This window comes from Molothrus aeneus, chromosome 11, assembly GCF_037042795.1.
Source record: "Molothrus aeneus isolate 106 chromosome 11, BPBGC_Maene_1.0, whole genome shotgun sequence".
NCBI classification, from domain to species: domain Eukaryota; kingdom Metazoa; phylum Chordata; class Aves; order Passeriformes; family Icteridae; genus Molothrus; species Molothrus aeneus.
In genome coordinates, this window is record NC_089656.1 from 16,782,566 (window position 1) to 16,809,671 (window position 27,106).

Sequence of the window (27,106 nt, forward strand, 5' to 3'; positions counted from 1 at the left end):
GGATTTGATGGCTCACCTGCCCATCTCTGTTCAAGGCACGCTGCAGTGCCTGTTTTCATCGGTGAAGTGAAAGACTCCTTCTTGGTGATTCTTCTCTTTAGGTTTCTATTTATTTATTTAATTTGTCTTCGCTCTGGTGCTCCTCTCTGCAGGTACTTTTAAAAACAGAAGCAAACATGCTGTGTTAGCTACAGCAGATAAAGCAACTGTGTAAATACACAGTGACCACACTTTGGAGCCCCTTTGTTAGAGCAGCCACTTTATGAGTGATTCCACTGTTCCTCAGCAACCAGCCTTGGTGCAGGAGTTCTGCTTTCCAGTTCTGCATATGGGCTCACCTTTTTCTTTCTGACTCAGCTGCAGGAGAAAATGTGTCTGTCATCTGATTTTTTTTTTTTTTTCTCCTTTCTCAGATAAAAGGATTTCTTTGGGATAACCTTATTCGTGACAGATATTTGTAGATCAGAATTGCACAAAAGGGAAGTGCCCATCTTTGTTGTGTTCACCACTGAACATGCTAATTCAGATGTGTGTGGGGATGGTCAGCTGGTTCCTCACTGCAGCTGTAGGCTCACATGCTGGTGCTTCCCAGTTTTGTAGTTTTACCTTCCACACTTGCCTTTTTGTTACAGCAGTAAAGGTCTGGCAAAGACACGAGTCCTGGATGTAGGCTCTGCTGTGAGGATTTGCATGAATGCAAGAAGCCTGTTACTGATCTATCCTTTTCCTTGAATTAAAATCAGTGTTCAGGACATCAGGTAGCTTTCTTAAGTTATGACTCAGGGTGTGACCACAGGATTCCTGCAGCCTTCCCTGATATCCCTCCTGATGCTGTGCCTCCCTTCAGGCCATCCAGTTACTGGCATAAACGGCAGCAGATCAATGTATCCTCACCTTGCCCTGAGTCAAGAGGGAGGCATTAAGAGAGAGCCCTGGTTTGGCTGTGTGTGGAGCAGAGAACCACTTTTATTGCCTGCTGGCTCCTGGGACCAAGCCACAGTGGGCTGCACCACAGGCTCCAGCACTCAGGGAAGCTGCTGGGACAGTGCAGACTTCTTGATGTTGGAGCTCCTCAGAGTAGCTGGTCTTGTGTGGTGCTTTCAGCAGCCTGGTGCCCTTTCATCTCCTCCACAAGGAATGTGGAAGTGCACCACAGTTGCACACATGATAATGTGTGGGTTAGCCTTGTTTGCAAGAGCTGCAAATTTTTTGTTGTTCTTTCTCATATAAATACTAGCAGATGTAAGCAGCGGTCTCCATGAAAGAGGGGCATGAGGAAGGGAGCCTTTGCATTTACAACCCATCTATATATATAAATTCAAATAAACATTCTTTTAACAAGAGGCAGGCCATAAACAGTCTTGGGAGAATGCTCTGTCCTTTAAATACTGAACCTTTTTATTTCCCCATTTTATTCTCTGACAGATGCCAAACACACAAAAGAAGGATTTCAGTGATGCATGTGGAGCTGGTGTATATGATTGCTTCTCAAACAGGTTGTTTCTCATTTCCCCAGTGCCTGCTCTTTGGGGAAAACTTTGCTCTGTCATTTTCATTTTAATGTTTTTTGAAATAGGGAGCAAAAAAAGAGAGGCGTGCAGTCTTAGCTGCAAAACTTTTTGTGGAGCAGTTGTTACAAAGGATGTGATTCAGTTACCAGCAGGTAAGAGTGAGGGATTTATATACTCCCATTTATATACTTAAAGATATCTAGGGGATACACAGGCTGACAGATGCAGCAACCTCTAGCAGACCTGAGCCTTCTGCAAAGGCCACTGTGTCCTGTTGTGTCCCAAATGGCACTGGACATCTGGGCTCTTGGGGACAAAACATTTTGGGAAGAGCTCTTGCAGCACCTCGGGAACCTGTGGCAAGCCATTTTTTTAACCTTCTTAATGATTTGGTCTGTAAGAAGAGATGATTTGTGTCATGCCTTAGTTTTCCTGAAGAAAGAGTGGGGATGATACCATAACCCATTAGAGTTGCTACCAGGAACATTTGTGTGGATCAGAAGCAAAACAGGCCTTTTCAGTTTCTTCTAGATTTATATACTCTTTGTCCTTCCAGGGAGGGGAAATTAGGTTTGATTTGATTGTTTAAAGTGGTTGGCAGGATTTGCACCTCGTTGCAAATCATAAAATAAATTCCCTTGTGGTTATGTTGCTGCTTCTTACTTAAATGGTCTCTGTGGCTATTTAACCAATAAATTCCAGTAACAGCTGACATATTTGAGATAGAGGAGAAAAAAAAAAACCCTTAATATTTAGGGCTCCAACAGAGACACTGCCTTTTCATTTTGAGTTTATAATCTTGATGCAATTGGAGGTCATCCAGACTAGCATTAACCCTTTGGGTAGAAGGAAACATGATGCACTTACTTGTGTCCTTTTTCTACATTTTCTTCACATTGCCAGTCTATAAAATATCCCTTATCTATATTTTCTCTGTATAACAGACATGATAAAAGAGCTCTGGCTGGGTGTTGCTGCACAGTTTGGTGTGTGTATTTCACCCAGTAAATCCAACCTACTGGAATTAATAATTTCTGAGAGGATTCACTGAGATTTACTTACCTTCTTTGTGGTTTAAATTGTTGTCTAGAAACATAGTTTGTACTACGCCTCAAGTACTATGACCAGCTTTACAAAAGGATAGTAACATCAGTTTCTGCTCCATTTGTTGTGTCCTGTCCTTCTGGAATCTGGGGGAGCTCGGGGGGAAGAACAGATGGGGAGACCATCTCTTCTGCAGAAGCGTGGGTGAAGGAACATTTGCCTCTGTGAGCGGCCACATTTCTTGGCCACTTCCTGAAGAGGAGCTGCCAGTCCCTGTTGTACCTCCAAGGAGCAACCAGAGCCCTCAGAAAACACACCAGCTCCCTGTGTGCAAAGGTATGCAAGAAGGGGAGACCTCAGCTGAGCTGAATCAAACATCAGACCTCCCCAGCTATGCATTGCTTCCCTCATTCCTCTCCCGTCTTCCAGGAAACCAAGGCTGCCTCTGTTTATCCGCACCCTCATCACACAGTCAAAAAGCCCTGGGCTTCAGTTTCCACTTCAAAGGCGGTGTTGGCTGCTGTGTTGGAGATGGAGCCTGATAATTTTGGTTATGAGTGGCTGGTATGTTCCTCCGGCTGGAATTCCGGCTGGCGGGGCTGCTCCGCAGGCAGCCCTGCCAGTGAGCTCATCAGAGGGCAGAGGGCTGGAAAAAAGGGCTCCTTGCAGTGCTCTGCCCTTGTGGTGAGACCACCTCTAAGAGATCCCGTGCCAGTCATTTCTGGCTCTCTCCACAGATGCCCTTTGAAAAGGTGCCCGGCTGCTGCCAGCTGTGATGGTGGTTTTTGTGCTGTGTCTGCTAGGAATTGAAATCTGGGAAACCTGTGGGGTTTGTAAGGAGAGAAAAGAAGAAAATGTGTGTGCTGCATTATGCTACATGCCAATAGATTGTGTATATCTTTCAAGAGAAAGCATTTGCCCTGGTCTAACTGGTACGTGCAACCGTATTTTTAGATGTACAACAAGGTAGCACTGGAAGAAACCAACTTGGGGTTTGGGTTTTAGGTGCTGTGTGCAGTGGCTTGTGCAATAGTACAGCTACTCAGAAGATCTCTTGGAGTGTGACTGTGCTTGCTCATTCAGTGGTCAGAGCACAGGAAGTTCATGTTGGTGTGTGGTGTGTGTTTTTTTTCAGGTTTTGGTAAAGCAATAGATACATCATAGGAAATGACGTGGCTTCTAGCTAATCTCTGGATTTGTCCTCTGCTTTCTTCTGAAATGCAGCATTTACTTTAAAAAGCTGTTATGCAGCTATATAAACCAAAGTGCAAATGTATGTCTTACATTTTGGAATCAAACCCACCCTGTCTTATTTTGAACCTTTGAGAAAAGCGATTAGAGTTTTAATTACACTTTCCAGCCATGTAAATTGCAGAGTTAATTGTGTACATCAGCATTGTCTGACCTAGTTCTGCTACCCTGCCTTTCATCTGTGGATCTCCAAGTGCCTTGCAAAGAAAATTCCTTCATATGAAGAGATGGGGAACCTGGGACACAGAGAAACAAAGCAAGAACCCAGCGTGACAGTGACTGAGCCCCAGGGGGAAGCAAGGAGTTCTGAGTCTCAGTGGGCTAAGTAGTCCTTACCTTTGGTAGAAGTGCCCACCATTGCTGACTTCTTGCCTGCCCTTGCTCTACATGCTGTGAAACTGCAAACCCATCTTCTTCTAGAAGATTTGTCTTGCATTTCTTATCCTAACTGAATGGATGCTGGATGTAATTTCCTTCTAAGCCATTCAGATTTTGGTACAATTAGTAGTTCTGGAGATTGCTATTGTGTGTAAGTTAGGTTTGTGTTTTCTGTTGGATTTTGTATTTCCTTTGATGCTGTGACACCTCCCATTTTCTCTAGGGCTGGCAGTAGGATGGTAGGGAAACAGAGAGCAGTCGTGTTGCGTTTCATTTTTGGCCTTTTTTCCCGAAATTGATTGGTGAAATAGTGGCTTTGCTGACACATAGATCTGTGACGTAGGTAAATAATCCCACATATGGTTAGCCAAGGCTTTGCTTGTCTGAGTGGAGGGCAGTTTTTACTATTTTGCAATGTGTAAGCTGATCTTTTCTCTGAAATTGAAATCTAAAGGTAGCTTTCTGATAGGGATCAGTGGCAGTTGCACATTGCTCTGAAATGTATCTGGTTTAGCCCTGATGAAAGATGTTTGCTTATCTGCTTCCAGAATCAGATGTTTCTGTTTATCTACAGAGCTGGAGTATCAACAGTACAGACTCCCACTACTACACATCCCATCCCTTGCTCACTGGGGACAGCCTCTGAGGTCAGAGGTGCTTCAACACTCCTGACCCAATTTTTCCTTTGGCCTTCATTCTGACTTTGCTCGTGTCAGTCCATGCCAAGCATGGTTGTGCTAGACAGTGCTTTTTACCAGGCTTTTTCATACAGAAGCAAACAGAAAGCAAAGCTTTCTATTTGATGTGTTCCAAGATTTTAGAATAAAGAAATTAAGTGGGATAGACAACGAGATTTTGAGGCTGAATGACGTTGCTCTCCTTCTGTTCGTTGATAACCAGCTGTCCCTTTGCAAAGCCTCAGTGCTGTGTTCATAACAGAGCTTTCATATCAAGAGCAGGAGTGTGAATGCTGTCCCCTGGCCTAGGGGACATGTTCCTCCTGAATTGGTCCACTTGATGTAATTCACAGGGATACATCCTGCATGCTCTTGCTGTGTGAAACACCCACAGTCAGTATTGATGGGCATGCTGGTGCTTGGGATGTGCATCTTCTGTGATCCCAGGGTGTTGCCTGTGCTTTGTCAAAAGCTGACACCTTTACAGTTTATGGACTGATTGAGCTAAATGAGCTATTAACATTGTTTCAACTTAAAACTGGTCAAAACAAGGGGTTCTGTTTGCTGGCATAAGCAGCCTACAGGACTATTGGCAGTAGTGGTGGGCAGGGTGTGTGCGTGAGCTGGTTGCTCTATATTCAGGATAGTGGTGGTATCTGCACTTTACTACCCTGGCTGTGCTGTGACAGCATCCCAGGAGCCTCTGATTTATTAGGCAAAGGTTCTCTTCCTAAAAGGTAAGGAGACAATGTTAGTTAAGAATCTTGAGCTTGGTTGTGCCTGCAAGGATGTGGAAGTCACAGGCTGAATGGTTGCTTTGTAAAACCGGCACGTAGTGTAAGCTTGTACCAAACCACGTTGTAAGTGGTGCTGTCCTTGCTTTTGCCAAGCTAATTTAGGCAGTTTGAGAAAATAAGCTCAGCTGTTGTGTGCTACTTTGTGATAAGGCATCTTATGTGTGAGATGATTTTAGTTTGACAGATTCTTCAAGTTTGGGGCTGTGCCTTTTTTGCTACTCTACAGAAAATGAAGTGAAGCAGCTAGTTCTCTGTGGCAGCAAATGGGTTTGGGTAATTCAAGTTTTTTTTTACATACTTGGTTTCCTTTGGGCAAAAATAAAATAAACTCTTTGATGACAGAGGGCAGATTCTGAGTATGAAATATTTCAAAATGAGCTAAACAAGAAATTCTGCAGGTAGACAGTGATACATTACCAGGCCTAAGGCACGGCCTAAAGGAAGGTGCATGAAACCTAGAAACCTTCAAGAGCCCTAAAGGTCAAAGCAGCCTGTTAAAATCATCAGAACAGATTTCTGGAAGCTGGGGCAAAGCTGCTGGAAGGGCAGTAACATGCTGGTCAATGTAGGAGCTGATGAGCTCCTCTCCCTCATTGTGCAATTACAACAGTTGTGATTTTTCAGTTTGGATTGCTTGGAAGGTCTGCCTGCCTTCCTGGGACGAGTTGAGCTGCAGATGTCAGCGAGATGATGGAAGACTCCTGGAGTCACCCTTGCTGAGCCCTGGTCAGGGAGCACCACTTGGAGCACACAGGGTCAGCCTTCATCTCCCCTGCAGGGCTGGCCAAAACCAGGCTTTTAACACCAATCCTGCAGTCAGGGCTTGCTCTCTGCAGACTTTTCTCTGCTTTCTCAGGGAATAAGGAGCAGAAAGTCCGGTTGCTGACGTCTTTGAGCTTCTGCTGAAGCAATTAGGGAGTGCTGGTGGCAGAGTGCAGCTCTGGAAGGCCGTGTGAGGGAGGACGCTCTGGGGTTGAGGGTGGTTTCATAATCTTCGGGGGGAAGGCAGAGCGCGTCACTGCGGACAAACGGCTTCAAAAGTGGCACATCACAGCACTGATACAGAGCAGTAAATACAGCTCTCCCTGCACTCCTGGCTGCTTTGTTGGCCCAGCAGCTGATACTGCTGGAATGTGGAGAGTTGGTGCGTGGTGAAAAGTGTGGGATTTTGCCCTGGAGGGGGACTTGCCTGCAGGGCTGAGCGGTGGCCAGAGTCGAGGCTGGACTGTGACAGCTCTCTCCTCTCTGGGATGCTTTCTCTGGTTCCCTGGCACCTGAGCTTGCTGAAAAAGTCCAAAGTTGAATGAACAGTCAGCTGTTGTTAACACCCCAAACACAGAGGGTCTCTTGTCCCCAACCAGAGTGCCAACCATATAAGCATCATTTGTTGTCCAGGCTTTGGCTGATATTCAGTGGATAATGATAAAACTCATCTTGCCTGCAGGAGGAGATGGCAGCCATCAGAAATACAGAGGAATAGAAATATATTTCCATTTAGAACTATATAGGAATTATCTGACTTCTTTTTTTATCCCCCTCAAGCAGTTCTTTGGATGACACATTGTTATGTATTTGGTTATGTTATATGGTCTCTTTTTGGTTATGCCTTCCTTATCTAAGCTTTTTTCTTTGTAGTTTGGAGTCTCCAACATATATGTGTTGTAAGAGCTTACAGTCCAAAAATTAGCATTATGCCATCTGCTGTCATTGCTTTTGTGACAGCACAAAAAGCTGAAGAATAACATGAATGAAAGTTAATGAATCAAAGTGGTAAAGACAAGATACTACTCCTAAGAATGATTTGTGTCACTTGTAAAAAATAATTTTTCCCTCAGGCTGAAAAGGAGAAATAGATGTTAGAATTCAGAAGGAAAAAAAAAAGCTTTAATTTAACAAAAATAAAGCTGCTGTTTAAGTATTAGTTTTAAATGGGAAGCAAAGCATGAAACCACAGGCAATTTGTGTGTGTGCAGTGTTGCAAAAGACACAAAAGAGACTGCCAAGCACAGCAAACCCGAATTTGAGGGGCAAGTGTTCAGAAAGGGTGTCCAGAAATGCACAGCAAAATCTGAAAGCAATGCTGTGCTTTTCTCCTTGTTCTTTTTAAGCATGCAGAGAATGGATGTTAAGCTCCCCTTGTGTGTATTTAAGGTCACTATCTCTAACTCACACCCTTGTGTACAGGCACATTCTGGGTAGAAGCGGAAGCATTTGCTGGAACACATTCAGAGAGCCCAGATCCTGACTGGGTGTTGCTGAAATTTCCATGCTGATTTTTAAATAGTTTCTCATCTGCACAAATCAAGTTCTGTCGTTACTTGTCTTTTGACATTGTAGACATCAAACTTCAAAGGCTTTCTTTGACTGCCAGGTAAAATATTGGCATCCTCTAATTTCTAATAGTCGCTAAAATGAAAGAGTGTTGCAGGTTCTGAGCTGGAAGGAGTAACTTTTGATTGTGTTAGCATACAACTGGAATGAGAAATCTCATTTGCTCTTTGAGAGTAATTTACAAAGAATTTGGGTAGAGCAGGAAGACTTGAGTTTTCTGTTTTCAGTATTGAAATAGGAACCTGATTCTGCAGACACATAATTTGTCATTTAGCATTATAGAAACACATTGTTTTTACAAAAAGGGATTAAAACACCGAGAAATAAACCATTTTCAATTCTGCTCCTTCTCACCATATGGTGGTTTTACTCTTAGGTTTCTGTGAATGAGTTCTGCACAAATTATAAAGTGCGGTGTTGTAGAAGGAGAGCACAATGACCTGCCATTATGTTTGCCAGATCAGTGCTTTCAGTTTTCCAGTGTTCTTGCCCTATTCAGAAATTTAAGGCTTATATTTGAAGAGTGGCTGTAGAAAGTTGTCCGAGATTTCCTTCTTCTTGTAGTAGAGATATTGTTGCATGTTGTTGATGAACTCTTGCCAGCATCTGAGAAGATGTAATTTCTGATGTCTCACTGGGTTTGCAAATTTACTGTTCTGTTTGCTGGAGATTTTGCTAGAAATTAAAAGAACGAGATACCAATTTTTTTATTTGACTGAGGGAGTTTGTGCTTTTTCCAGCCTCTGCTTTTACCATTTCTGATGGATGGTGGTAAACGCAACTCTAAATGCTGTTTTAGATAAACAGTAGTGAAAGAAGAGACTTGTAAAAACTGACAGGTTCACATAGTAAGGTTTCATATTTTGAGAACTGCAGAGCTTTGGTGAGAGCAACAAAGTGACTGTGTCCCCTCAGCTGTGATTGCCATTAGCTTTGGGTCCCTGGTGCATTATACAGCACTAATTAATACTAAAAAGCAAAGGAAACAAAAAAAAAAAAGGCAAAAAACCTTCTAAGAAAAACCTGTAATATTTCCATAGGGTATTTCTAACAGTTTATTACAGACTTTAGCATGGAGTTAGTTTTGTCTCAGGCACTCCAGTGAACTTGGGTTCTAGGGAGAGAGCAGGACTCTTGTTAACACTGGGAGAGATGACTTCTGCTGCTGCTGTCTGCCAGTTCTGCAATCCCCATTTTAAATTCTGCTAAAACCCACTTGATGTCAACACTTTGAGATCCTGCATTCTCAAAGCTTTTTCTGTTAGAATCAAAACATGAGCATAGAGGAACCTGTGCCTGGCTGACACTGAACATTAGCACGATGTGCATGAGCCTGGCCAGATGAACAAGTTAGATCAGAAGTGTGGTTTTTGCCACATGAATGTCTGTTTTCTGGGCAGTGAACTGTCTGGGCTTGGCTCTGGTGTCATGCTGAAATGTCAGAACTGGAAGAGGAGTTACATACACCAGGACACCTGATTTGAGTCTTAATGTTTCATTCACTGAGAGCTGGATTTTCCTGGGCTTGATTTGGAATTTGAATTGGAGAAGCCAAGACTCAGATATATGAAATTCTTTGATTTCATGTATGTTTTTAATGATGTCCCTAGAGCATTTTGGGGCCATTCAGAAGAAAAAGGAAGAGATGCAGGAGTGTGTACTTCTTATTTTCCTTAATACAGTTGCATATAGCTGTACTACATTTACTTTAGTATTTACATAACTCAGAGGGACGTGTTTTAGCCTCTTGAATTCTGTCTGTAGTCTGAATTCACACCTTTGGTGCTTTCCTTTGTGGAGAGCATTAGACTTGGTTATAGGTCAAGACAAAAGTGTCATAGAGCATCAGTTGAATCATCTCCATCCTCAGCCTGGGTCAGTCTCAGCCTTCTTAAAGACATGCTGATGGTTCAGCTGCTGATTTCTGTCTCCAGATGTCAGTCCATACTAATGAATGTCATTAATTTATTAAAACGGTTCATGAGATGACTTGAGATTTCAAGGAGTCCAAACTTCGAGTATAATGGCAGAGAAGCTGCTGATCATCTGTGTCTGACAGGGCTGGAGTAATTTCTGGGAATGGTCTGATTAACTTGCATCCAAGATTCCTGTAGAACTGTCATTTTGAAGGCATTTTAATTAGATGGTGTGGAGAGCAATTGTGTGCTGTGGATTATTCGGGAGAAAAGTAAATTCCATAAAGCTTTGGTCACCGTGGGTTTTCTTTTTCTCCCTAAACCTTCAGCACCTGTGAACTGCAGATGCTCAGAGCAGGTTTGAATGCTGGAAACAGGACCAGTAGGATCAAGGGCTGTATTCATCCTGCTAGAGAAATGGATGAATTTTTGCACCTGTGTATATGCCTTAAACATTTTTTGGCACCAAAAGCGTCATCTTCATCTCTTCTGATCCAACATTTTAATGGTCTGCCACGGACGGCTCTTTATGCTTTTGTAATGTTGATGGATAGTTCTCATAACGTGCCTTGTCAATAGCTCTGTTTATTTGTCGTGGCAGTGTTGCAAGCCTGTGCTACTTCATTCTCAGCAAGGACAATACAGTTGCCATTCTTCTTTGTTCTAGGATGATTTTTTCCTGCTAGGAAAACTGAATGGGTGCAGCATTAGTCAGGGACCGTAGTTTTTAACGCCTGAGAAGAAACATTGTGATTGTCTAGTCTGACGTCTTCAAAACCTCATCCAGCAAGTTTGGCACTGACTTGTAATTTGCAGCTCACAAGCTTTTCATTCTGTTCATGAATGTGTGAGGGAACAAACGATAAGTTTAGGGGTTGAGTCTCAGTTCTTTACTGGTGTGATAAAGGTTTTTGCAGCCACTGGTTGCTTGTAGAAGTACCTGGGCTTCTGAATTGAGTGCACCAACAGTTTTCCTAATGACTTGCCCAAGGTGCTTGTAGTTACTGAAGGACAGAGTTATGTTTCCCTTTCTTCACAGGAGTAAAACCTAGTGCAGCTACTGAAATAACCAGTTTGAGTCTTTGTGATGAAGCCTTTGCTCTTGGAAGTACCAGGACTTGTATTCATCCTGAAGACAGTTTTCTCTCTGCAATGTGGTTGACTCCTGTGTGCATCTGCAGCTGCATTTTTAGAGCTGGATGTAATATTTCTAGAGACAATAATATACTTAATCTAGTGCTAGATTACTGCCAGGATTAGATGTGGAGGTCTGTGTTTTCAAAAGTGCTGTTAGAATTCACTGGCATCTACAGTTTCCAGCTCCATGTCACAAACGAACAATGTACTGGAAAGAAATGGAAACAATTTCATTAAAATATTAATAAAAATAAAAGAATAGAGAGGCTGATGACTAGATATACCTTCCTGGTGAGCAGGCATGTAGAGACAGTGAGCTTAGATGAGATAAAAAAGAAAATGGGAGACAAGACAAGAATTTCAGAGGTGTGGTTTATCTGGCACTGGTGCTTGTGGCTGAGCTGGTAATGCTCTGATATGCACTAGATACACTCGCAGGCAGTTGCACCTTTGAAAATAAGATTGTCCTTCTTCATGCCTAATCCTTACATCACAGGAATGGCTCCAAATGTACAGTAAAACCTTTGATCTGTGCTTTGAGAGTGGTGCTGGCAGAAAATGGTGAGGATTGACTGCGGAGGTGTTGGGATGTGGGTCAAACTGAAACTTTCTATCAGTACTTTGGATCTGAGTCTGACTTTTTTTGGTTTTTTTTGCTTTCCAAAGAGCAAGATTTGAGGTTTAGTTTCTGAACTTAAATCTGAAGCAGAGAAGCATTTTCCTCAGTTGTTCTCTGAACTTTTGAGTTGAATTTAGGGATCAAAATCTTGAAAATGTTGGAGTATTTGGAAATCATCTGCAATGCTGTTTACAGTGTTGAATTTGGTTTTGGTTTCTGTTTTGTTAATTTCCAGTAAGACCTGGTAATTTGTTGCAAGAAAACAAGAACAGAATCTGATTTGATATTCAAAGATCTGTATTTTAAAATTATATATTTTTCAGAAACAGAAAGCAAAAAGGTCTTTTTCAGCAGGATGCAGGATAGAGAAAAAAACAGGTTATTTTATTTTGCAAGCTTTGTATTTCCTTTCCAATAATAAGACTTCCCTAAAATGACTTGATAACATCTAGTTGAAGCTTGCTGAGCACTTGAGCCTTTTTCAGAGGTTAAACATGGATGCTGTGCCTTATTTTAAGAGGCTTTATATTTATTTGACCTGTTTCTTTGTCTCTGGGGAAATTAATAAACAACTCTCTATATAAAGCATTCTTCTGTAAAAAGTATCTGGAAAGATGTAAGTAGGAAAATGACACTAGCTATTCTTGATTTTCAACCCTTCATACTCATTCTGCTCAGGTTAATTTGCTGGTAAGCCACCTTTTTCAACATATTAGTGCCATGAGAATCTGATAGTGCTGTAGGAGCATGTAGCCAAGGCAATTCCAAGGTCACTGTTAGGTTTGTGAGCTGTGCAGCAATGGTGTCATGCAGTGACGTGGTGGCATTTGTGGATTTTAATTACATAGTGGAGGGCAGGAACACTTACCCCTTTTTTCCATTCCTGCTTTGAGTAAAGCTGATGCAAGCAGTAGTGGGCAAAATGCAGGATGTGTGTTCAGGTGTAGAGTTCAAACATGCATCTAATTTGGAAGCTTTTGTATTCTGCTGAAACCAAAATTTCACCAAGGGGAAGCAACTCATGTTTTCATCAGTGCTTAGAGTGCACATCACAACACTCACTGGTGGCTGTGATGGATTGAATTCAGATTTACCATGAAATGCTAATGTGCTTCAGTAGCATTGGTTTCTGTTAGAAAATCTGTGGCCAGTTTAATTTTGGGCAAGCAGTTCACTCATAACATTGAGATTTCCTTGGTGGAAATTTCCTAGGCTCGTAGTAGGAACTGTTCATTGAGGTCAAAGCCATGAACAAGTGCACTTTCTTCCCTGACTGGAAAACTCAGTGTTACAAACTTGTGTTTGCAATTTTGAAGGTTTTACAGAAATGAGGTATTTCCTTTAGAGATAGTAAATAAATTAATACAGTAATCCTGATAGAAGACAAGGGTGTTGCTGCAGAATTATGCACAGACCTGACAATGTAATTGAACTTGAAAACCAAAACATTGTTGCTGAAGGTGGGAGTGAAACTTGCAGCCATTGTGCTGACGCAGCCTGAAAGTTCAGCTTGTCTTAAAGGCTGGAGTTACTTTAAAACAGATTTTTGATATGAAACTGGAAGGGGCTGGGGGGGAAGTCACCCTAACCTGGTGTGCAAAGATGCTGTTTTGGGAGGGTGTTCTTTCACTGAATGTGTCACTCTCAAGTGTATAAGCCATCTCTGTGTTGATTGGCTGTGTGCTACACAATTTTCCCCTACAGCATTATGGCTTCTTTATGGTCTGGGAATATAAGTTAGGCCAAGTAGACAGGCATGGGAACTCCAGAAAGCTGATTTTTCCTGCAGACTGGGGAGCACTTGTATTTCTTTTCACCTTCAGGTGTGCATCACTTAGCTGCTGGCTGTGCAAGTAACCGGGTTTTTGTCCAAAATTGCATCCCCATGGATGCATCTAGATGGTCTGGTGTGTTGTGGGAGCCCCTGGCTGGTCTCTCAAGCAGTACCAGGGAGAGCAGGTGCTTCTGTTTCTTTGCCCACGAGTGGGCCCTGTGTCAGGGCATGCAGAGGAAACAAGTGAGTGTGTCTTGTTGAGGGCTGAATCATCCTTTTGGAACAGAAAATGCTGCTGGAGGACTAAGGTGGCTCAGTTTTCCAAAACACACTGTGAGACAGAAGAGCAGTGCATGATGCATTAGCTCCTGATAAACAGGGCTTCTCTGGGAGGCATCTCTTCAAAGCTCTGTGCAAGGCATCCCTGGGGGAACTATTGCAATTCCTTGGAATTCTTCTCCAGCCTTTCAGGAGCCACCCAGATGAAAGGGTTTGCCAGTTTCATAGTGCCTAATTGTAGGGCTGTTCTCTGTTCTGCTTTTCAAAGTGTGTCTGTGGAGATGATGATAAGGACACCTTTCTTGAAAAAGGAGCTTGCTAGACTATTAAATGTTGTATTGAAACAAGTTTGCTAGTTGGGTATGCCAGTTTCATACCACTTCATTCTCCATGAGCACAATGCATTTGTGATTTTAGCTAAATTTTTAATTACTTTTTTATTAAACCAAAGTGTCACTTTGCTTTGCATAGTATCCTTTGCATTGTATCTTTTTGCACAGTAAGAGAAATTTCAAAAGGTAATTTAGGTTCTAGCTGGTGTTCTGTGTCCTCTCCATCATGCATTTCCCAGTCAACTGACACTTTTCTCCAATATTTACTCTGGTATTTCACTGCAGTTGCCCTCTCTTTCTCCAGTCCCTCACTTTCTCCCTTCCTCAGAGGATTTGCACATACTTCAGTCAGCTCTATTTAAATAGCAGCACTCCCTGCAGTACAAACAGCCAGTCAGATGTTAAACAATGAGGGAGAGCAGCAGTGGAGGAGGTACCGGGTGGTTCCAGGCTCTGCAGGAGGGAAGGAAAGGGCACTTTCCATTCCTGTCCTTCTCTACTGCTGAGAGACACAGAATCAGGGGGAAATCACTGCTGCAGACGTGAGGGATGAATATCACTTGAAATTAAATAGACCTGTCCAAGTTATTGTAGGAGGTGAGGCAGGGCAGACAAAGCACTGTCACTTTAAGCACGTTTTCCCACCTCCTCCTGTAGCAGAAGGTGATTCCAAATGGCTCTGACTCATCCCCAGGAGGTGCCTGTTGTTTTTTTTTCCTAATAACAGTGTGAGTTTAGTGAGACTGTCATTAGCAGGATATCTATAGCTTTTTTGAAGGCTTTGCTGCGTGTCCTTTCTCTTCTCTATGTACAGCACAGAGCTGTGTTAATATTTTTCCTGGGAACTCAAGACTGCTCATATTTTCTCCAAAAACTATGAGATAAGAGTATTCCCTATGGAGAATTCAGAAGCTTAGTTGGGTTACTGCACTCCTTGTTCTGTAATTGTTCATCAAATTGAGATTGGCTGTGGTTTCCTGGGAATTGCAGGGTTAAGGGTGTATTGAAAAGGGAAAATTTGTTAATGGAAATTGTTTGATTATTACAGTGTCTAAGGGATTCACTGTTCTACGGGTAGAAGGCATGGGCATGATAAGTTATGTTGGAGAATGCTTCTTGAAATGAAAACCAGAACTAAATGTATATTTTATTTATGCTATGTTTAATTTTGCAACAATTTAATTTCTTGTAAATAAAGTGTAGTAAGAAATGAGCTGGTATGAGCATTGAGGAGGTGGTGAGAATTGTCAATATTGCAGAGTCCATGATTCAGATTCTGTATTTCTAATGGGACCTGAGATCCTGGGTAGCTCAGCTTCTTACAAATTCAGTAATTTACACTTGGATGGCTTTTCAGATTCAGTTCATATTCCCAGGTGACAGAGGTGATTTTGTTGCTTCCCTCACAGCTGCCTTCAGCCTTTTTGCTTTGTAAAGCCCAAAAATTTTCCATGGGAGGAGCAGATCCTTGCACAGCGGATGTGACCCTACTGATAACAAATGTGGTTTCCTTCTTCACCTTTTGTTGACCTAACAGAGATAGTGAACAGGAGGCTTTGGGGATCTGTAAAGCAGAAGTAAAAACCACTGAAGTGCAAGGATCATCTGCCATAGGAACAGTACTTAAACCAGTTCTGAAGAACCCAGCTGCACAGAGGTCTCCTGTTCACAGTACACATCAGCTTCCTGTTACTCAACAGACTGATTATCCAGGTGCCACCTTTGTATTTGAAACCAGCTAATGACCTTTCACTCCCAGCTCTCAGGGCTGCCCCTGGTTAAAGCAGTCATTAAAGGGTGGCATTTTAATCTAGCATACATTGTGTCTGCTTGGTCTGAAATCCTTACATGGAACCCTCTCTCCTCTCTGATTTAGAAGCGCTTGATGCATTTCATGGAGTGTGACACAGCTGATTTGTTGAAAAGAGAATTGATAACAGGGAGCAGCCTTGAACAAGGATGTGGTTTTGTTTTCTGTTAAATCATCGTTGCTATAGTGACCCAAGATCTATTTAGCACTCTGTAGGTATATCATATTCTGGGCAAAAGTTAGGGATTTTTCAATATTCCTCTAACAACTGTCTTACAGAAGTAGGGGTGTGTGTAGTCTTTCTGCAAGAAGTCCCTGGTTCTCTTACTGCTGCTCCTGCTGTATTTTGGCTGGTGCTGTCCCTTCTTTGCTGAAGTAATTTCAAGGAAGTTGGATAAATAACTTACCCATCTTGTCCAGGTTGGGGAGTATTTCTTCCCAAAGGAGAGTTTCATGGACAGCAGTGATAAATGCAAAAATGTGGAGAACATGAACCCTGCTAAGGAGTGGTCATTCTTATGAATCTGTGACCCAGTTTTGGAGGAGGAGGATGTTTTTGAAGCTGATTCACATGGTTGGAGTCAGGAAGTCTGAGTTCTTCTCCCACATCTCTCAGGCTTCTCATGTTCCTTCAGGTGAGATCAAGAGCATGGTGCAGCTACAACCTCAACTGAGATTTTCTTCTTCTCAGCTGGAAAGTGGGGGATAGTAATTCTGCTCTTTGAGTTCTTCACATTACCTGGGAGGTGTTGAAGTCTTCAGTGCCCACTTGGAGAGTTGCTGCTCCAAGCAGAGATGCTCCACCTGGCAGGGCAGTCAGGCCAGTGGCTGTGAAAGCCTCACCGTGTCTGGCACGCTGTGTCAAACACAACTCCTCCCTTTCCTCTCCTGATTTCTGGCCTGGGACCAATTCCCGCCCCTTGGCAATAATTTGGCAGATTTGGCCACTATCTCAGTGGTAAGCTGTGGTCACCTGGCAGCATGTCAGCAGAGGTCTGAAAGCAGGAGACAAGGTTTCTTAGATGGGCTTGACCTTAGAGCTTTTTGGGCATCAGCATGGCAACCAATTTAACATTTAGTGCTACTGAAGTCTCAGGAGGAATTCCCTTTGTCTTTTCAAGCTGGCCAGAGAGAAAGGGTTGATTTCTTACAGGCTGCTTAGACAAGGTCATATTGATAATAGGCCTCTTTGGAAAGTCTTCATGATATGTCTGATTTTATTCCCAGGAATTCAAATAAGCGAACCTTCAGAAGTGCTCTTTCACCTGGGTTTGACAGTAAAATAGAAGAATGTCCTTGTTCAAAAAAACCCCAATCTATATGAATTTCAGCTAAATAATACATTTTTCCTTCTTATTTGACTTCCCTGTCATGGTACATATTCCATTACATGACCTTAATTTCCCTTTTTCTTAATAATGAACTTCTGTGCTTTTAACTTGCTTCAGATCTGAATTAATTTGAAGTTCTTCCCACTGCTGGTGTCTGCTGCACAGGTTTTACATATTTTAAGCTCATATGTCCTAATATTGAGAGCAGTTTTTTCTTGTCAGCTCTTTGATGGACAGTTTTGGCCTGTCCCTTTGCTAAAGCTCCAGAGAACTGGTATTTCAGCCCCACTGCAGACTGGGAGGGTTTTTTTTTTTTCCTGCACAGTGTGGGGTAAACTGTTTCTTACTGGCAGCTCTTATATTTTTATCAGTTTTGTAAGGTTAATTAATGCAACAGCCTCCAGTCTTGGTTGTCTTAAATATTTAGAGGAAGGAAGAGATTTATGCACATTTTTGCTGCTGAGCTAGACTTGGTTGAACTTCTGTTGGATTTCTGAGTAAAGATTCCCAGTTTGTATAAATCAGTGAAGCTCCACTGATTTATTTTGGATGACCAGCTCTGTGGAGTATCTGGTCTTCCTCAATGAAATCTTGTCACTGCACCTGAGCTACTTTGCACTGAGCATATGACAGTTGCTGCTGTATTTTTGTGTAGAGAATGTGGAATATATTTCTGCTGTCTTTTTATCACTGTGTAGCTATAAGGAAAGGCAGGTGTGTGTGTACATTTATGCACACATAGACATGCATGGGTGTTTATACACACAGCCTCCCACACACAGAGAATTGTGCTGGAAAACCTCCTCCCTCTTTTTCTTATCATCACCACTGAACTAATGCACCCTTGACTTTGTCTGACGTGGACCTTTACTGAAGATTTGGGTCACAGTGTCCCAATTTGTTTCCATGTGCCAACAAATTTCAAACCCAACCAATCAAAACCCCGCCAAGCATCAATACCCAACTTGGAGATACTTTGGGACAATGCAGCTTTAAGCAGAAGTAATTCAGATTTGCCCCATCCTTGGACTGAGCACCCATTTCACTACACAGAGCAGGTGGAATCTTTTCTTGTGGTCCAACACATAAAATCACCTACTTACCTGGAGGAGTGGGGAGGGAATGGTTATGATGGGCAGGCTGGAGGACCACAAAGTCTGATGGATTAGATGAGAATGTTGTTCCAAGAAAGCTCAGAAAGCTCTTTGTGTAGTTTTGGGGCAGAGTTGGCTGTCTCCTTGCTGTTTGTCTTTTTGTCTGTTTTGTTATCAGGTTAATCTCCACGAGATTAACATTGACTCTCTTTAGTCATCATGACAAGTGAGCGTGGCAGTAAATTCTTCCATGTCAAGAAAAAGACAAACTGTACTGTACTGCATATTGTGGTATAGTACTGCTAATTGCTGGATTTGATAAATGTCTCCTGATAGGTTCTGTAGTTAATGAGCAAAGATGTTAATTGCCCTTATCTGAAATATCTGTAGTTGCAGGGACGTTCTATGGAGCCATGGATGTCTTCTAACAGAGATTTATTTCAAATCAGCCATTGTTTCCAGCAGTTTCAGAGTCCATTACCCTTCAGTATCAACTGAATAGTCTCCACCCCCATCAAAGTTTTGAGAGCAATCAGCTCTTCCTCTGTGTTATTTAGCAGGTCTGAATCTTATTTGGGTATGGAAAACTTACATGTGACACAGCACGCTCAGCATCCTGGGCTACAGCAGGAGCATGGCTCATTCTTAAGAGCAGCCAAGAGAGAAATAAGCACCTGACAGCAGAAGAGAGAGGGTCTGGAACAGCCCCATTTCCCCCCCACCATCTGGAGTATTTAATTGGGAAAATCATTCTCCGTTGTTGTTGTGTTGGTGGGAGTTGTCAGACTTAAGTATGTTTTAATGCAAATAACCATCTCTATTTGTAGAATTTATCTTTTCTGGGTGCCTTCTTTAGAAAACATGCAGCTGAAGATTTAGTGCATTATTATATGAGTAAGTGCATACAAGCCTCATATTAACAATGGACGTCATGTTTATTCTTTCCCTTTTAGAATTTCCCATGGAAACAAGTGGGCAGATTTTTGCATTATTGAGTAGTTTGCTGCTGCTGACTTTTCCCAGAAACACAAGAGAAAATCGGGCTTACGCAGGAACCTACATGTTCTTCCAGTTTTGGGAGCACTGGATTCCCCTAAGATTTGATTTGTAGTAGGTTTTGGTGTGTGGCTATTCTGGTGCAAAGTTTCAGAGCTGTGTGATTAATAAATCTTCATGGAACTGAAAAAAGACCAAGTTAAAACATACCTGATTTCCCAGCAGAGAAGTTGCATATTTTGTTAGGGGCTAAAGGCTACTGGGAAGAGAAAAATGTTTCCTTATGAGGTTTTTGTTTGTTGTAAGAAGTTGCATTTTCATTTATGAATCTCTTACAATTTTTCAGAACATATTCAACAACAAACAGCCAGAAGTTCAAACTGTAACTGTAAATCTGTAAGCTGACATGTTTAGATTCTATGGCCAAACCTTCTTAAGTCAGGATTAATTTTGTAGAGTGAAATAGAAAAGTCCATTATCTTGCCTCGTTTCACAGATACCACACTTTGCCAGGAAATATAAATCTCCTCTCAAAAATGACAACTATAAAAATAAGAATTACTATTTTCTTAAATAAAGGCATTTTCAACTGAACTTGACGTGCTGCTGCTCAAGATGCTGTGGCTTTAGACTGTCTGATGCCAGTAATTAAACTGAGGTATTCAGGTCCTCAGCTCCCCCTTCCAAATGATGTGCTGGCCCTAAGTTATGTTAACATACTATTCTCTGTTTCATGTTAGAAATGGGGCTGAAGGAGCTCAAAAGTAATCTGGCAAAAGCTGGATGGGTTCCCTGATCTGCCTGACGCCACAGCCAGACAAACATTTGTACGGGCACAGACAAAGTGGGTGGATGGAGGTGGGAATGCTGCTTAAGACTGGTATTCATGCCAGATGCTTCTCAGTGGTGACCCACTGAGGATATAGCTCATTATTGGTGTTTTCAAACTTCTGAATGCACATTTCTGGCCTGGTGTGTTGTTGTGATTTGACTTTCCCATGGAGAGACCTGGGGGTGAGGATGCAGCTTCTGGGGGCTGGGTGCAAGCAAGACCAGCTGCAGCATGAGAATGTGCAGCACTGGCACTGCTTATTTATCAACCACAATGATTCACTGTGATTGACATTCACATACCTGAATGTCAAAATAACCTGTGTTTTAATAGAAACCAGTGACTCAGCCTGTGGTTTTACCTCAGGCCATTTCCTGATAAATGGCTGAACTGTGCTTGGTCTTGAGAAAACACTGCTGAGGAGCACAGCTCTGTCCTTGTATCTGTTTAGGAGTTGGCCCTGTGTGTGGAGATTAGGGAAAGGAGTCCTTTGTGTGGGACTGACCTTCCCCTTGTTGGGAGCGTGGTCTCTGTGAGGAGTGGCTCATCTCTGTGAGCTCAGGTCTGATGACAGCTCTGTTTTGATGCTTCCTCAGGGCATTTCTGCCCAGCCCTGATGTGGGAGTATGGTCCTCAGTGTTGGACAGCAAAATTTTAAGGGGCTCTATACAGTGATAAATTACTGTGCTTTAGACTTTCTCTGTTGTGAAACAGAGGTGAAGCTGCTATAACTAGCATTTTCAGAATTGAAAATATTTCACTTCTTAAAAGATTGTGTTTTAGTGAAAGTAGAAGCAATGCATGTGATGATGCTTACAGAGATTGAAGTATATTTAGGCTAATAATTTTTTTAGCAAGATAGCAAACAACTGTATGTGTGTAGTATGGCTAGATGGAAGATGTGGACATGGGATCATATGAGTGCTACATAAAATACCTCATTGGCCTTCATTCAGAGTGATTGACCATCTGCATAATTCCATCTTATGGTTTAGGTAGCATTCCCATCCTTGGCAAACTGCAGAACTCTGCTCCTCCATTCTCCTTAAGGAGAAGAACTGTCCTGTGAGAAGAGGTCTATGCCTGGGATGAAATCCTTGTGTACGGCTACAGAGCTGTGCTTCAACTGGTTCAGTTGTCTTTAATGCTGTTTAAATGGATGATTTAAGGTATAGGAGAAGCTTCTCTTGGAAACAGCTTCTGTGAGAATTCCTCAAATCCTCTTTGAAGTTAATGGAGGGTATTAAGGCCAGTCAGCACCTTCTTAAAAGAGAAATTTGAATTGCTTTGATTAATTTCATTTTATATTTGCATTAACTGGTTCTGGATTTCTCCCTTCTCCAGTCTTTTAGAGCATGTTTTTGATAACTTTGCCCCCTGAGCATACTAGATTTTATGTTGGCTGTTTTGATATTTTTCCCTGAGTGTTGTAATGCTGATTACCAAAGGATCTTGGGCCTTTGGCTTCCTGTGAGAACGAGATAATTACTCTCCAGTAGGCAACTCATGACGTACAGTATCAGTATTAAGCCACTGGGATTCCAGTCACTAGTGTAGAACAATATTGTGGGTAAATGAATAAGCAGAAGTTTATCATACTTCCTGCATAACAAGGTTTTCGTTAAAGAGACAGTGAAAATTGTTTTCACCCAGGGCTGGTGCAAAATGAGCGCTGCTGCAACAACCGTTAGGGAAAAAGATATTGAGGTTGAGTTCTGTGGCTGGCTGGGTTTTTCTTGCTGAAAAGGCAGCTGAATTCTTGTGGCAGCAAAAGTGGGTGACAGGGCTGTCACTGCATTTCTGGTGGATGACGTTCATGGGCTTAGAAACATGTATGAAGTGTAGAACTCCAAAGGACGGTTTCCAGATGCACCACCTACTTAACTTATGGAAGAAAGTTGTACCAATTAGAAGTAGAGACGTTCCAAATGCAATTTGCTTATTTCACACTCGCCCCCAGGAATCCTGTGTTGTGATTTTAGGAGTTGGCCTTGTTTGACCCTGAAATAGATGTGGTTGCCTCCCTTGCCTTCGTTATTTCAAGACTGTCAGTTAAAAATAACTTATGTATTGGGCACAGTGGGAGTGAGTTTGAGAAGTTGAAGTTATATGTAAATCAGTAATAGTGAGAAAATAATTCATAAATGTAATGAGCTCTATTCTCTTGAAAGACGTGGTCAAGTCTATGGTTTATCCATGAGGTGGGATTAATTATTTTTGTATGAAACTAGTTTCTTTGCCACAGCAGTACTGATCAGTTCACTTATGCTGTAGCACAGCAAAGTAAATGATGTCTTTGGAGGACCTGTGTTAAATATTCAATACTTTAAAAATGACTTGCATAAAGTACAGAGTATGTATGCATACTCAATAGATACACAGCTATAGCGCTGTGTATTGACTTAGTTTAAGGTATAATTTCATGTGTGCTTGCATAGATACATTTATATTTCATCTTATCTCAGAGATAATTGTACTTCTGTAATTAAAAGCTAAGAATTAAAGGGATACTAAAAAGTAGTTTCATGTTTAAGTTTATCTTCCTGCAACTATCAGTTTGTATTGTACATTTAATTGCAAAATGCAGTTACTTATTTGTGTTTTAGTTGTGACTTTCATTTTAAACTGCACATCAGCACTCTCTTCAGGAAACCACCTCTTATCTATAGGTCAAGATGAGAACGTTAGTTGTTTTGCTTCTGCTTGAGTCTGAAACTTGAGGGCTGCATCTTTGGAGCCCCAAGAACCACTGTCAAGTGAAGGAGTCTGGATCTTGGTGATGTGGTTGACCAAAATTGCAGCTGGGGAATGTGTGGAATAAAGCAACCTTGCAATAGGACAGTGCAGATCTGTCTGTGTGATTGAGGGGCTTCTTCATGCATTGAGAGCATTTGTATGGACAGACCCTTCATAACTCAATTCAACCTGGAATTAGGTTCCATTGATTTTTGGGTCCAGGACAGGTTGACATTTTTGTATTTCAGGCACCTTGGACTGGCCTGGTTTTGTTTTTTTGTGAGTGATCTTAACACTTGAACGAGTTGGAGGAAGGTGGCTGGATGGGTCTCCCTCTTGAATGACCTGGGTAGGAAGTTTGCTTTCCAATTAGATTTTGCAGATATTTTCAACACCAAGTGTAATTTTCATAATGCTGTTCTTACTTGGAAATTGTGAAACTTATGATGGCTAAGTAAACATTTTTTTCCCTTCTCCTTTGTTTTCTTGCAGCCAACTGGGTACATGGAAAACTCCATTTCCTACAGTGCTATTGAAGATGTTCAACTGCTCTCCTGGGAGAATGCCCCTAAGTACTGTTTACAGCTCACAATCCCGGGGGGTACTGTCCTACTGCAGGTACAGTAAACAAAAAAGTACAACTTTATTTCTCTCTTACTCTGAATCTCCTTCAATTTCTGTTTTCCCTTGCACGAAATCTTAATTAGATGGACTCAGAAAAGGCAGAGAACTTGGTGCTGTCAAATTATCTAACCACCAGAAAATTTGCTCAGGGTGATAGCTCTGAAGCTCTTTGTGGTGTTCAACAGTCAGAATGGAAATTTTGGGCCATGGTGATTAAACCTTCTTGCTGAATTTGTGCAGCAAAGTAGTGCTCTGTGTAAAGACACATTGATATGGGCCTGGAATGATTGTATTTTTACATACAGTCCTATTCCTGCATGAAAAAAGTTAAGTTTCACCCTTGAATTAATATAGGAAACCCAGAATTGCACTGGAACTGACAGATACCTATTAAAAAAATTCAATAATCACTGAAATATTTCAGTTTATTTGTATGGATGTCTATATATGCTGGTTCTCTGAAGTGTTGTTTTCAAAGAGAAGGCACTGTGTTTATATTATTCCAGATTTCTTCATCCACTTGAGGCTTTATAGGCCCCCTTAGGTTGCTGCAAGTTTTAGTGACAGAAAAGCACTCCACAGCACTGAGCTTTGGAAATACTCTGGAGTAAGTAGGAAAAGCTGCATTGCCCCCAAAGAGCTTTGAAAGGTCACAATTAAAATTACCGAACTTAGGCTTCGGCTTAACTCTTGCATGGTTCTCTCTCATGTTTCTCAACATTGTTTTGAAGATAGTTTATCTGTTACCCGTTGGGATTTTACTTTTTCAGTGGATTATACAGCCATGACTGTGGTGTGTGTGTATTTCATCCAGGTAGGACTGAAGGGGAAGGTGGGAAGACAAGCCATGATTTCCCAACAGCTAAATTAGGGCCCTCATTATTGTTGAAATCTTCCTTGCCTAATGCATTAGTGGAATTAATTAGACAGAAAGTTGTCTAAATTTCTCAAGCTGGATGATTTTCTCATGATAATTTTAATTCTGCTTTTTCCATTAATTTCCCTAGTGGTGCTAGCATTTAAGTTTATATCAATTTCAACAGATAAAATAGTTACACCTGCCTTTCCAAATTCTATTTCCAAGTCTTTATTCTGTAGTTTATGGTAGTTGCCTTTTTGGGTCTATAGAAGATAAAACTTGAACCCACAGCTTCCTGCTGAGTGGAAAGGAAATTGGTAGGGTAGACAGACTGTAATCTGGAGCAGCCTGACATTTGTCTCTTAAAACAAAGAAAAATAAAAAAAACCAACAAACCAAACACATAAATAATTTTGTTTGTGAAACAGCAACATCTTAGCATGGATACTTTGGTATTTTCTTCAGAAAGATTGGTGTCTTTCTCTAACCTCATAGGAACTCATAAAGAAGTGGACTGAGCTGGACTTCTGTTTATTGCTGCCTGGCTGAGCACTCCGGATCAGATTACATTATAGCTATGGGAATTTCAACATAATTCGAAATACAAACTCAAAAAAATGTTTTTAATATGACTTGGTCCTTGGTAGTATCTTGATTCATCAGATGTGGTCAGATTGGAGGGAGTATAAAATTAGATTTCCCTTATACAGTTGTAATGTGTATTCACAAATCCAAAACAGTGCTCAAAGTTATGTTTAGTCTGCTGAAGAAATCAAGTTGAAAAAGCTGGATTTATGAAGTAGTTGAAATTTTCTAGTATATGCAACAAAGAGTGGAGGTATCCAAAAGGCACTCCAGCTGAGGAGCTGAGAAGGCAGCCCTTGCATAGCTCAGTTATTTCCAGATTTGCGAGAGACCTCAGTACATCTCTGGGAAATTGTGACTCCCAGCTTTTTATGCAATCATTCTGCTCTGCTGATCTGAGCAGCAGCATGCTCTGATGTAATGTCCAGCTCTAGTATCAGGAAGTGTATGATAGTGGAACAAGTCAAACTAGTCCAAAACACGTTCCCAGTACTGTTTCTTCTGAAGTACACTATTGGTGAAATCTGTATATTTATTTTTTTTTCAAAGCCTTTAGATAAAGTGTGTGTGTGTATATATGTAAAAATGTCTTAAATGAACTGTTTTGACTACTCCAAATTTATTTCATATTCCTGACTAATATAAATTTTATATTTTGATCTATGTTTTTGCACATGCTGCATTGTAAATTCTTTAAAACCATAATAAATAAATTTTATAAATATAAGGCTAAAAGAAAGGACACCACAGGAAAGCAAGGCAGTACTGTCATGACTGAAATAAATAATATAAATTTTATATTTTATATAAAAATAAAATTATAATATAAATTTTAATTCATACATTAAAATTATAATATAAATTTTAATTCATACATTAAAATTATAATATAAATTTTAATGTTAATATAAATTTTATATTTTGATCTATGTTTTTGCACATGCTGCATTGTAAATTCTTTAAGACCATGGGATATATTGATATGATCTGACATAAAATGAAGCAGTTCAGTAAATCACAGGCTTTCCCAATTTTTCATTTTTGAGAAGAATTTAGGATTCCAATTTCTGCTTAACTGAAGGCAGTGTGGATTTATGAAAGGCTGGTCCTGCTTGACCAAGCTGACCTCCTGGTGTGACAAGGTGACTGCTTAGTGGGTGAGGGAAAGGCTCTGAGGTTTAGATTGGCTATTAGGAAAAAAATTCTTCACCAAAAGTGTTCCCAGGGCACAGGCTGCCCAGGGAAGTGATTGAGTCACCATCTCTGGAGGTATTGAAAGGATGTTGATGTGGCACCTGGCAACATGGCTTAGTGATGAGCTTGGCAGTGCTGGATTTGATCTTAGAGGTGTTTTCTAACCTAAACAGTTCTGCGTGAGATGCCACAGGAGAGCCCCTGTCCATGTTCAAGTTTTCATCCCCTCTGTCTGCTGTCACCAGGGTCTATTTCTGGCTTCTTAGTGCACAGTAATGAGTCAGAGAGGGAAGAGTGCCATTACCTTTCCTTACATCATCCCAAGCCCTCCCATGGCAACACTGACCCATCCCAAGCTATTTTAGCCCATGAGATCTGACAGGCAGTGCTGGAGGTGATGCAGCTCCTCGTAGGAAATCAGATCACCAGAACAGGATGTGGCTACCTGGCCTTCAGAGGAAGACCTGCTCTCAGGCAGCAGGCAGCTTAATCCAGGCTGGGTTCACATTTAAAAGTCATTTTCATGTGTGGAGCTCTTCCCACTCAGTGTTTGCTGAATAAGCACAGCTATCTGAGCGTTTCACTGCCTGGCATTTGAGGATTCCCATTGTCCCATGTGGGAGTCATGGGCAGTCAGGTTTGTGGGGATCAGGGACTCTCAGTTTCCTAGACATGCTCAGGGCTTGTGTTTTCTCCCCCCCTGCCAGATGATGGGATCCCTGGTTCTTTCCATGAGCAGCAATCAAAATCTCAGATTTTTTTTCTTCCCTGCAGTTGGAGAGAAGGTGTTGCTGAAGCTGGCTCATTAGGCCACGAGCTCTTCAGGCCAGGAAATAGGAGCTAAATTAGCTTTTGATGAAGTGTGAGCTCTTTAGTATCAGGAATAGCAGGGCCTCCTTGAGCTGGGATAGGCTTCTGCTCTTCTGCTTTCCCTTTGTAAAGCACAAGGTGTGATTATGGTGCTGTGTGGATGATTATGAGGAGGATGCCACCCTTGAT

The 27,106-nt window shown here is 41.6% G+C and overlaps 1 protein-coding gene across 1 annotated transcript in view; it reads left to right on the forward strand.

Annotated features, from left to right (window-relative positions):
* CMIP (c-Maf inducing protein) overlaps positions 1-27,106 on the forward strand; it is a 131,583-nt gene that overhangs the window by 45,435 nt on the left and 59,042 nt on the right. Inside the window, exon 2 of the mRNA XM_066557399.1 lies at positions 23,338-23,463. Coding sequence (XP_066413496.1) covers positions 23,338-23,463 — 126 coding nt within the window. The remainder of the gene's footprint in view (positions 1-23,337; positions 23,464-27,106) is intronic.